This window comes from Echiichthys vipera, assembly GCF_963691815.1.
Source record: "Echiichthys vipera genome assembly, chromosome: 16".
In the NCBI taxonomy this organism is placed as follows: domain Eukaryota; kingdom Metazoa; phylum Chordata; class Actinopteri; order Perciformes; family Trachinidae; genus Echiichthys; species Echiichthys vipera.
The window spans coordinates 19,873,447-19,885,898 of NC_139841.1; the positions used below are offsets into that span (position 1 = coordinate 19,873,447).

Below are 12,452 nucleotides of genomic sequence, written 5' to 3' on the forward strand. Positions count from 1 at the left end.
TTTTCCGTGATTGAAGGTCTTATTGCACTTTACATCATCAAATAGAGCCTACAAAGTTTAGTTCTGCGTAGCAGTGAGAGCATAAAATAAGTATTTTTCACACATTGTTGAAAGTAAAATGTTATCGTTAAATGCTGGCAATCGATTATGTTGTTTATTTCTGTTGCTGGAATATTGTGAAGGTTTTTTTTTTAATCTAAAATTGTCTTGCTTGGAGTCACTTTTCACTTTATAATCACTACAGTTTATTGATTTAGGAGAGTAATTTTGGTCATGCAGGGATCTTTGACTGACTGTGAAGTGCTTTCTTTTCTAAGAAGCTAGAAAACCAGCGTTTCTACCCATCCAAACTCCTCAAGGCTCAATAACTTGTGTGCAAACTATTTTGAACTCCTTTGAAATAAAAATGAAAAATGTAGACATGTCCTTCTCTCTAAGGCTAATGCAGTTGTTTCTACAATTAACAACATTTGCCTTAACTTGCCTACCATGTGATGTTATCAAATAAAAACAAATTTCTTTTCTGTTGACAGGTTCTTTGGCAGCCCAACCACCCAAGATCACTTCCTCCTTCCCATCTGCCCCAGCAACATTCCCAAACCTTGGTCTTACTTCGTTAGCTGCTTCCACTCCTCTAGCCCCTGCTGCATCATCCTCTGCCCCATTCAGCATTGTTCCCACAGCTCCTGTGCCGTCGTCGGTTGCATCATCATCAGGCTTCAGTTTTTCGGTCCCAGCTACATGCTCCATGCCTGTCCCTCCAGCTTTCTCCCTGGGGGTATCCACACCTTTTGCCTCAGGATCCTCAGGCTTGTCATTTGTCTCCAAACCTCCCTCTGACACTCCCTCAGCACCTTCAGCATTTTCTTTCACCCCTTCCATCAAACCATCAGCAGTGGCAGCTCCAGTTCTAGTTCCAACACCCCAGAGCATTGCTGCTGCCTCCCCACCAACAGTCAAACTTAATCTAAATGAGAGGTAAATAATTATTTACTTTTTGACATTACAACTTGTTTACATACAGAGAAAAAAAACTTTAAAAATCGTTCTGCTCTTTCCTAAGGTTTTCAGCACTGGAGACCCCTGCACCATCCCCACAGTCTTTCTCATTTAATTCCTCGCTGCCCAAAACAGTTACCTCCAATTCCAGTAGTTTGACCGCCCCTCCAATCTCAGCCTCTAAGCCTCCAGCTGTATTGAGTAAGAAAGTCTTGTCTCATTTCCTTTACTTTATATTTTGCACAAGAGCCATTCTATTTAGCTTTTTAATCAACTTTTTTTCTTAAATCATAAGTGTTCAAAGCTTGGGTTGTGATTCTAATATTTTTGGTTTTGTCTCAGCCCCAGTGCGTCCAGTTCAAACCAGCATACAACCCACAGTCGTCCAGAAACCTGCTCCTGCTGCCCAGGGCCGTGTCCAAACTCAACAGGTCCTGTCTGTTTGTTATCCAGGAATTGTTCTGTTCATATATTAAATAGACATCTTCTAATAGTTGTTTTGCTTAAAAGATAAACATATCCACCACACTGAATGCATAAATTCTACATTAGTACACTAAACGTGTCCTTGATATTTAAGAACCATAGGTATGTTCAGTTAGACGGTATTGGCATTATTCCTCCGTTTTCATCATCTCAACACCCTTAATGCAACTTTGGCTTGACTGTAAAATATTTAATGTGTAAAGTACCTAAGTCAGATAAATGAATGTACATGTGTAGGTGCACAGCTATACAGTGAGTCAAACAAACTTTCAACAAAGAGTAAAGACGACAGTTGAACTTTAACAGTTTAACAATTGCTTCCTATAAAAACAGTAGAGTAGATTAGTGATGAACTATAATTATTGGCAAAATGACAGTACAGTACAAAAACTGTCATTTAGCAATACGATTGTACGTCATTGTATTAAGAAACAATGTATCACCAGTGAATGAACAACATTCAATCTCTATAGGAAGTACACCACAGTAATTAATCTAGGAAACATCCACTAGATTAAAAGTAAAAAGCGTAAGATACATAAAATCAGCCACAACAGTTTATATTATCAACACATTAGCCACAAACACTAGTATAATGGCTAGCTTGTAAGCAGTATACTAATCGTATTTAATTTAGAAATCACAACTCAACAATCATAAGAGAGGTATGTTAATACTTCCAACCATGCCATTGGGAAAGTAGAAAAATTCAACATCTGCATGGTAAATGTTAAATAATTTCCCCCTGTAACAGATCTGACAAATGGCGGATGTAACGATGTCAGTTAAACTCAAACTGCTATGGAACTGTGTTTGTAGCGGTTGCTACTAGCAACAGAATGTTCAACTGAAACCAACTGTTGGTGGCAGAAGAAAAGTGGCTATATTTGATTACAGAAAAATATTGCTGTTTTTTCTTTTTATATTGTGTTTAATTGCAGGTGTGTGTTTCCTGTTGACTTAAATGTAGGTTATAATTTTTTTTATCACTTCACCAGCAGGCAGCTGTTAGTGTGAAGGCCCTGGAGAAACAACTACAGCAAAAGAAAGACTCTGATCCCATCATGGCTGGTATATTGGAGGAGGTGAGGCATATCATTCAAGTAGGCTACCATGCACCATTTTTCATTGGTGAACTTAAAAAGAAAAGTGAGAGCATTGTGTCCCAAATCATATTGGGGGAAATAATACTAGCATAATGGTAGTTACATACTATATATATAAACTGTTCAGTAATTAAGCTAGGTTAACTAACTGAATGTTAGCTTGCTAATAGTATATGACTGGGTCAGACTGTAACGTTAGGGTAAAGTGATAATGGAATACGGTTTATATAACTGTCCTGACACTTCATAAAAATGCTTTTTATGTTTTGATATATTTAAACTGTAGACTACATTGTACAAAAAAACACAATATACCTCAAGATAGTTATGATGCATTTTTATTGATTGATCAATTTGTTGTTTGGACTATAAAATGTCAGAAAATGGTGAACAAAGTCAAACAGTGTTCCCTAAAGCTCAAGACGACATCCTTAAATGTCTTGTTTTGTCCACAACTCAGAGACATTCAGTTTACTGCCAGAGGAGTAACCAAAACATATTCACATTCAAGAAGCTGCAATCAAAAAATAATAACTAATGGATTCATATTTGCAGCTCTAATTCTTTCTTTTTTAAGTACAATTTTAAATACATGCCTTGTTCGTAACAGAGTATTTGTACACTGCTGTTTCTAACAATCTGAGTATTTGTTCCACTACTGATGTACTGTACACCCAGTGTTGAAATGATTCATCCACTTGTTTGGTCACTAAACATGTCTTTGACATGTCATCAGATTGCACACTTCCAGAAGGAGTTAGATGATCTTAAGGCACGAAGCGCCAGAGCTGACTTTAAGGTTGGCACCAATGAGGAGATGAAGGGGTTGAGAAAGGAGTCAGAAGACCTCCATATTTTCACCCTGGAGATCAAGGAAACAACAGAGGTAAGACCACAATTGGAAAATCCAAACCTGTTCAGATATTGTTTGGACAAACCCGTATCCTTGTTAGCTAAATAACACTCACCAGGTAAATCTTACCAATTACAGCTGCCTCTGACTCAGAATGCAACAATCTTAAGGCCCCTACACATGATATGTGGTGAAAACTCTTTGCGGCGGCTGTTCCATTCATTGCCCATGGAGGAGGCGGCAGCGGCCAGTGTAGCAGCAGCGCCCAATGTAGCAGCAGCGCCCAATGTAGCAGCAGCGCCCAATGTAGCAGCAGTGCCCAATGCAGCGGCAGTGCCCAATGCAGCGGCAGTGCCCAATGCAGCGGCAGTGCCCAATGTAGCGGCAGCGCCCAATGTAGCAGCAGCATGCTTGGAGGTTTATAAGCATCACGCCATGTTTGTGAATAGGCAGTTTACGTGCTCACGGTTGTTATAGGACTAATGTTGATTTAGCCGTTTACTGGGTCTCTGCCATAGGTCTCTGGGCCCAACCTAAAAAAAGACAAGAAAGAACAATAATAATTTTCAAGGGTGATTATTTTTACTGTATTGACCCCTTAACACCTGCAATTAAATGTTTTTTTAAGCATCTTTTGTAACACTCTATCGAGAAACATTTATTAGCCAAATAGAAAAAGTCAATCCATAGTTTGGTTCCTCAAAATCTTAGCGATAATTGACAATTGACAGATCAGTGAGAAATTTAGGAGGATGAAGATGTGATGATACGTGTTGAATATGAATGTAACTGTGAGTTTGCTTTAAAATAAGATCTAAACTGCTCTGGAATAATCACCTCCACTCAACTACTACAACATCTATAATGTCATGCATATTAAGTTGTTTGTTTTGTCGATTTAGTTTAATAGTTTTGTTCTCCTTGTTGAATCACGGTTATTGTAGCTTAACTCAACAACCTGTTTTCCTGATTCGCAGTCTCTCCATGGGGACGTTGGTACACTGAAGACCACCTTACTGGAGGGCTTTGCTGGGGCAGAAGAAGCCAAGACCCAGAGTGAGCTGAGCAGAGACAGAAATTACAGACAGCTGTTGTACAAGAAACCTCTGGACCCACGCAGTGAGGAACAGCTCAAGGTGAAATGTTTGCATGAATGGATACTTTTTGTAAAGCCTTTAAGGGCCCGTCCACACGAAGACGCTTTTTCCTGTAACCGTACAACTTTAGTATCGTTTTGGCCGGCCAGCCACACGCAGCCGGTGTTACTGAAGCCTGAACACTGTATTTTGTGTAACCAGGTCCCAGAGTGGGAATGTTTGAGAACGCTCCCTGCGGGGTTGTCGTCTGGACTGCATACTTTAACGATGCCGTCATCGCACCACCTCCGGCCTTTACCCCCGTAGTGTCACATGCTTGGAGAGAGACACAGACCCATAGACCGTTTACTGAACTGGACTCTGAGCATCTGCATGGGAATGAATTAGGCTGACCATAGATTTCTCCCTTTTCCCTGATGGTCTGAATATGTCACTGGTCACTAGGAGCTTTTTATAAATAAAGTTGTCAAAAAGGTCGCAAAAAGTAGCCTGATAGTGCCTGTCTGTGAGTGCTTTGGGATGGGGAAGGGGCTCAAATCTGCACCCTCTACTCGCTAAGTACACTAACTACAGAGGGATTTGTGCATCAGAGTGTCGAGAACACCACAAAATAACAGACAGATTTCTCTATAGGATGGATTAGGATTTTGGAAGTCGACAGATTTGGCGAGAAAGTCTTCGGTGTTTGTATTAGGATTATACACAACAGCAGCGCTCCCTCTCTTCTTCTCCTTTGTTGGTGTATTTAGGTGGCAGTTACAGTGCCACATCCTGGCATGTGTATTACAGCATTTTTAGCCGGATTCACTGGTTTCGTGTGAACGCAGATATTTTTTGAGCAAAGTCTGCGTGGACGGAAAACCTTTTAAAGCGATGAAGACAAAAAAGGTTGTTTTCGATCGTGTGGACGTACTTTAAATGAATCCCCTACATACTCATCGTGTTGTGTGTATTTTCTTGAAAATCTTCCTTATTTAGGAGATTCGCAAGCTGTACCAGTATACTATGTTTGCTGTGGAAGATGTCAATGATGTGTTGGATGTGGAATGGGAGAAACACCTGGAGAAGAAGAAAAAGCAGAAGTAAGCATTACCAGCTATTTATGTATTCGATACTGAAAAGATTTGGCATTAAATATAATTTTGTTGTAAAATGATTATCTTTCTCACAGACACATGGTCGTGCCAGGGCGTGAGGGACTGTTCACTACACTGGCCAACAACCTGTACATCATCAACCAGCAGAAGAACCGATTGGACCAGTTGATTAAGCAACTCACTTCACTACGCTTGTACAACAAGACTCCATCTATTAACCGCAGTGCTGCTACAGCAACAACTGCAGGGTAGGATCTGACAAAGAATGAGGAGAAGGGATGAAGGAATGGGAAAATCTCAAGAATAAATTAATGATAATTATATAATATTGATGATAAAAATGATTAATTTTGTAGATTTTGAGTTTGTTGTGAGAGAGGAGACTGCAGAGTCGGTTGTGGAATCAAATACTTCATATTTCAAGTTAACCCTGACTTTAATTGGGTGCAATTCGCAATCTAGAACAGTTTTTCTATAATTAAACTGGATAAATTACAACTAAGAAGGTTATTTTGTTTTCATAACTGGGTGTAATATAACCCTCATAATCCATTAATAACATAAAGATTGCACTTATTTCTTTCAGTTTGGAAGCCTTCACAGGATATTAACATTCATTTCTAATCATGTGCATTAGTACACTGCAAATGGCTCTTAGAAAAGGTGTTGTTTGAAACTTAAACAACTTGTATCTGTGTTTTATGACAGTTTGGAAAGTGAGCTTGAGAGTTTAAGGAATACGCTTGTGAAAACCAGGCTGGAGCCCAACCCTCCTAAGACCAAACCCAAATCTCCAGGTATCATCAATATTTTTATATTTTCATAAAAAAAAGAATAAAATATATCACGTTTCTTAATCTCAACATATACTAATCCTCAATGTTCCTCCAAAAGTCAAGATATCCCCAGTGAAACAGTCCCAGCTGCGTAACTTCCTCTCTAAGGGGCAGATGCCTCCTGTCCGCTCAACTGCACCAGGTACACATCATGCTCAGACTAATTTTAACAAGGGTTGCCGCAATATTCTGTGATTTGTGTTGTGTAAATTTTACTGACTAGAAATGTGTGGCTGTGTCAAGGTTTGATAAATTATCAATGTAAAAAGATGTAACCTATTAAATCATCAGTGCATTTAAAAGCTACTTTAAAACAACAAATACAACTGTAGACTTGATTTTCAGTTCAATTATTTTATCAGAACTGCAAATACCTTGTCAAAATTCACCATTTGTGGAGCTCCATGGTGTCAGAGAGATTCATGTTGAAATGTTTGTTGAATACAGTGTTTGAAAATATTACCATAATGAAGTTATACCACAGTTATTGGTGTTCAAGATGTTCTTTATCTATTCTTTTCCAGCCAACCTGTCCCGCTCAGCCTTCCTTTCACCTAAATATTATGAGGATTTGGATGAAGTGAGCTCGACATCCTCCCTCTCCCAGTCCCTGGAGCCTCACCCAGCTGACTTGGAGCTTGAGGAGGAGGAATTGGAGCCAGAACCCCTTTCCCTTAATCTCATTCCTCCAGCCTTGTCTACACCCCGCCACCCCACAGTTGTGAGAACGCCCTCTATCCAGCCAGGCTTTGGGGCCATCCAGTCCACCCCTTTAACAAAAATTCACTCAGTACAGGGTATGGGCTTTGGACTCAGCCCTATTGCCAGCCCTGGTAAGTAAATCACAACTATTGTTATAGAGTTGTTTGGCATTCAAAGCTGTGAGATCACTGCTTTTGAATGTCACATGTAAGTCCAGTTCAGATCACAATTTGGCGACTAGTCAATTGGAAACTTGCAACCAGTTGCACTGCACAGATCAGCAACATTCTTAAACAAAACTAGACGGTGTGTCATCATCATTGTATTGACTCGCTGTACTTCCGTTATAACTTCTGACTTTTCAGGCTTCTTGAAGTGATGAAACTGTAAAAATAACATTTAATTTCTATGATTCACAATTTGTGTTCTCTTTATTCTTGATAATGGTGCTACCTCTCTGTATCTATTCTCTAGCTCGCTTGACTCTCTTTCTCTCTTTCTGTCTTGCATGCACGCTCATAGAGCCTTCATCCAAAACTGCCATTTTAACCAGCTGACAGTGTGTAATTGACTTGACTAGCTGACTTGCTATGAGCTAATGGCTGTTGGAACAGTTTCGTCTTGTGGTGAATGTTTTATTTGAACTGGGCTTAACATAAAGTGCAGCTGCTAAACACTAGTAGACATGCTTTGTTTCATAAATGTTGCTCAATGTAGTACCGTAATATTTCAGTTCCAACCAATAAGATCAACCTCAGCGGGGCTGAAAGCACTGCTCTTGCCACAAAGACAGTAAAACATGGAGCCCCACCAACTGAGAGGACCATCCCCGTCACCATCACTGCCCAGCAGGCTGCCGCCACTGCTGCTCTACGCAGGCAGATGGCCACACAGAAGACAGGTAGGAACAATATGCAACAGTCAACACTCTGTGACTGCAATTAAAAGTAATTATTTATTTGTTTATTTTTAAATGTTAGTGTAAAATCTTTTAAGTTGTTAACACTGTATGTATAACTAGCTGTTTATAAAATATTGTACTGCCATGCCCAATATAATTCACCAGGGGGAGACACAGACTTCTAGACCAAATAATGTGAGCCTTGTAGCTTTATGTCCCAGCTCAGTGGTGCCCCAAAATATCCGAGAATTACTTAAAACTGTCCGAGTACAATTCAAACCAGGCTTAAATCACCATGGAAACATTTAATCAATTTAAATTCACCTGTCTGATATGTTCTTTTTTTAAATAGAAACATTGTCTCATCTCTGTGTGAAAATTGCTCACAAACATATTTGTGTGTATTCCAGCTGTTGTCAATACTTCCTTGACAGAGTCCACTTTGAAGACTGTTCCTCAGGTGGTTAATGTCCAGGAGCTCAAGGACAAAGGGCCTCCTATCCCGGTTTCCAATATTATCAGGTAAAAAATCAAAAGGATACATATTTCTTTGGGTTATGTCATGAAATTTCCTTTAGTAAGTGATCATAGTAAGTCACACGTAGTTTGATGACACATTTAGCTGTTAACCCATGAATTATTGTCTGCCATTCCAGATGTGTGGTTGGTTCTTCAAAGCTCAAAGTCAAGATAACGTTATGTCCTGGTGTCTTTGTAGCCTGGCTTTGACAGAAGAATTTGCAAATGTGTGTTAGTCTGGAGCCTCTTCGGTTATTTTCGATTTCCAAGCATTATCAACAATGCAGACCCAAAGGCCTCTGGACACAATTGGATAGACCTACAATGAGAGACACTCTGAAAACATATGATGCAATAAATAGTTGATACAGTAAAATAATCTTGATTCATTTAAATCATCGCTGCCTAGTTTTCCAGTTTGATTTGAATTTTGTGAGCCTGGTATGTTGCAATGGACGGGAAATGCCAGTTATGTCAGTCATCGTCTTAAACCCGCCCCATGTGAGATAGACAGATGTGCTTGGTCCACCAAGGGCTTGGCTGCCTGAAAATCTGTCTGAATGGTAGACAGCCAGACTGAATTGTCAGATCCGCTCTGCAGATTTGTCTGGTTGTCAGGCTAGTTTTCAAGCATTTCACTTTGAATTGAAATGGAGTTTTTTTGGTACAAGTCATATTTTAATTGACATGGCAGATAAAGTCAGTTAGCTACTATTTTGTGATTTCTAAAGTATTTTTTTATCCATCTGTTCTATATGTCTAGAATGTTGAAGAATATTTATGGCGTTAATCATGCTTGTATTTTTGATAGGGTGAGTAGATAGTCCTCAAAGAGTCCTGTGTTTGTTTTGAGTCTGTCTCTCCGGCATAGATTTATCAGGTCACTGACTCCACCGCATCTTAGCCAATGAATGGGTGGGGGAGCAGGGGGTTGAAAGTCAACGCTATAGTCTTACAGTTCATAGTTTACTGGAGAATGGAGCCAAAACAAAACAAGTGTGATTACTTAGACTGCACTGTATGCACACTAATTGTGTGTCTAATTGTCTCTTTCCATACCATTATCCTCTTTACTTCCTTTTTCATGCTTTTAATTCTTGCTCTTTAGTCACTCCATGATTCACATTCTCTTGTTTTGCCCCTTCCAGTCTCCTGCACCTTACCCTTTCTGCCTCACTGGGCTGTGCTCAATTTTTGTGTGTTTTGATATTTCAGGCCATCCCTCCTTGGGGCTTTTCCCAAATAAAGCCTGCTCACAATAACAAACAAGCAAAGCAAGTCATTATAAGATGATGAAAATGGGCTTATCCCTGATTCCACACTAACCTACTCCTTTCCAGACTCGGTTCAGACATTTCTTCAAATCATTCTCAGCTACATATAGTTTGTTATAGCAAAACAAAATTTCCAATAAATACAGTATGTGCTCCCAAGATTTTAAATAGTATAGTGACAGATTTTGTTAAAATGTTCATTTATTTGGACCTGAACTGTAAATTAAGTGGTCAGTGTGAAAACTGTTACAACATATGAAAAAAAAGAGAGATAAGCCGTAATATTACATTTTCACCAAAAAAAAATTTGGTAGCAGGAGACCAGGGTTGCATCTGAAATCACATACTATGTACTACATACTCAATATGTATATAACTGAGTGCTTACAGTTCTTAGGCACCATACCTGATTTCAGCAATTTTACATCGATAATATAGTACTTAATTTAATACATTGTAAAAAATTTCCTTCTGGACAACTGTTTAGCCCAACAAATTGTTTCTTACTTTGACCCCTGATAAGTATGACATATTTTGGACGCAATGAGCTGTAATTACCACGTCATAGAGCCATAACCATGGGAACAACGCCAACCTCAGCTTTTAAAAGTTAATTACTAGTCTATTGGTTGCAGATGGATCACCGATTTTTAATATGTAGAAATGTAAATTTAAGCGTTATTAACATTACAGCGGTGCATTGTTTGCTTTCCATTGTCAGTTAAAAATGCTGTGCAATTTATGTACTATTGGTTTCATAGGTTTGGGACATACAAAAAAATCTCCTTTACTGTTTTAGCCTACTGAATAGCATTTTATTGTGGGATGCAACCCAGGTTTTTGGTTGCAGAAACTTATTTTATTTAACATGAACCATTTCACTAAATTTAAAGCGTGTGTTGTATTTGTTCTTTGTGGACAGAAAAAAAAACCTGAACACTCTCTCCTCACCTCCTTCTGCTCTCTTTCCCAGCTCATCAATACCAGATCCAGCAGTTCCGGGCTTTTCAACAGTTTCTTCCAACCAGGCCAAACGAGTAAATACTATACATCTTGTCATATATTTTTACTAGCTATATCACAACCTTTTAAGGGAAACATTATTCTTAAAATAGTCCATTCATCTTAAAATCCAGATATGCTTCTCTGATAAAAACATTACTTGGATAAAAGAAATGTAAAAATTTTCACTTGACAACTTGTAATGGTTGATCATTTTAAAAGCTGAACTTCACGGTGCAGCCATACTTGAATGTTGTTTTTTTTTTGTTTATCCATTTACATCTAGTTACCTAAAAATTCCAAATTTAAAGCAAATTCAGTGTCAGAATAACTCTCCCTGCAACTCTAAAGAAAATCCAACTTGTGAGAATTCACAGATTGCTGACAGTTTTGCATGTAAAGCAACCATTAACTGCCTGGGTGAGAAATGTCCCAGCTGCCTCCCATGTTGATGTTACAAATTGCAGTTGGGTGACAGGGGAACTCCTCGCACAAATCTTCGTCACTGTTCAGGCCCAAGTTTAATTTCATGGAAATGACCTAAACATACTGATCTCCAGTCACATGTGTTTCTCTATATCGGCCTTATGATTAGAGATGGGTGTTGTTAAGATTTAATCTTTACTATTTATTACTTTTATTGATGCTCCTTGGTTTTGGTTCTTTATCAATACTCTACTTAATACTTAATGCCTGTAAATCAGATGTATTGGTAAAGTATTGGCTTTGTACTTGCAAAGGTTTTATTGCACTGACAGAAAGAAGTGTAGGTGGAGCAGCTCTGTCCAGCCCGTTTTAATACCTTTTTTCGGTACCAACCCTACTTAAGATGGGGTTTACAGCCTGCACTGTAACATGTGTGTTCAACAGGAACCCGCATAATGATTTTTTGAAAATCTTGTACAGGATTTGTAGTGATTTTAGGCTCTCTAATAGCCAATGTCTGTTTAAAACTGTCTGTACAGAATCCTACCCAAGTTCTCCAGAAGATGTCCGCTGAAAGCACATCCACCCCACAGTCAAGCTTCATGTTTGGTAAGCACTGCTTAGATATACGCGCCTACATAAGTTTACTCTTTTGGTAGACTTGGTAACAGATAAACAAAATTGCAGTTGAGAACATTGCTTAGGATTCTTGATCATAGGTGTGCAGAATTGTGGCATTTTATTTTACAAGGTCACATTTTGAGTGACTTCATCTGTGTTTTAGCTCAACCGCCCAAACTCGAGGTTTCAGGGGCTCCTGCTAGCTCAGCAGAGCAAAGCACCAGCAAAGGTTTCTCCTTCGCATCAGGGTGAGTCAACTTATACAAATGAAAGAAGCATTCTGAAATACAAAGAACATGTAACATTTTGTACTGTACATTATATGTTAATGGTTTTATTTATTGGAAATACATGGTGAAATTAAAAATGTCAAAAACATTTTTAAGTATTCATATATCAAAATCCCTCTTTTTCCTCTCCCTGTAAAAGGTTGAATATTTTTGATGACTCAGTCTGCACTTGGGGATTTATACATCAGTTTATTTATCCAACAAAATGTGATTTAGGGCAACCAACTTACACTTCCCATGAAA

The 12,452-nt window shown here is 38.8% G+C and overlaps 1 protein-coding gene across 3 annotated transcripts in view; it reads left to right on the plus strand.

The window, feature by feature from the left end:
• Positions 1 to 12,452, plus strand: part of nup214 (nucleoporin 214) — a 32,551-nt gene that overhangs the window by 8,301 nt on the left and 11,798 nt on the right. For 2 of the 3 annotated variants that reach the window (XM_083929553.1, XM_083929554.1), the window contains exons 12-27: positions 534 to 978; positions 1,064 to 1,200; positions 1,342 to 1,430; positions 2,487 to 2,570; positions 3,328 to 3,477; positions 4,422 to 4,580; positions 5,520 to 5,623; positions 5,713 to 5,886; positions 6,347 to 6,435; positions 6,533 to 6,616; positions 6,999 to 7,307; positions 7,910 to 8,077; positions 8,488 to 8,599; positions 10,844 to 10,907; positions 11,838 to 11,907; positions 12,083 to 12,167. In XM_083929553.1, coding sequence (XP_083785679.1) covers positions 534 to 978; positions 1,064 to 1,200; positions 1,342 to 1,430; positions 2,487 to 2,570; positions 3,328 to 3,477; positions 4,422 to 4,580; positions 5,520 to 5,623; positions 5,713 to 5,886; positions 6,347 to 6,435; positions 6,533 to 6,616; positions 6,999 to 7,307; positions 7,910 to 8,077; positions 8,488 to 8,599; positions 10,844 to 10,907; positions 11,838 to 11,907; positions 12,083 to 12,167 — 2,323 coding nt within the window. The remainder of the gene's footprint in view (positions 1 to 533; positions 979 to 1,063; positions 1,201 to 1,341; positions 1,431 to 2,486; positions 2,571 to 3,327; positions 3,478 to 4,421; positions 4,581 to 5,519; positions 5,624 to 5,712; positions 5,887 to 6,346; positions 6,436 to 6,532; positions 6,617 to 6,998; positions 7,308 to 7,909; positions 8,078 to 8,487; positions 8,600 to 10,843; positions 10,908 to 11,837; positions 11,908 to 12,082; positions 12,168 to 12,452) is intronic. The other variant, XM_083929555.1, reaches the window with a different exon arrangement.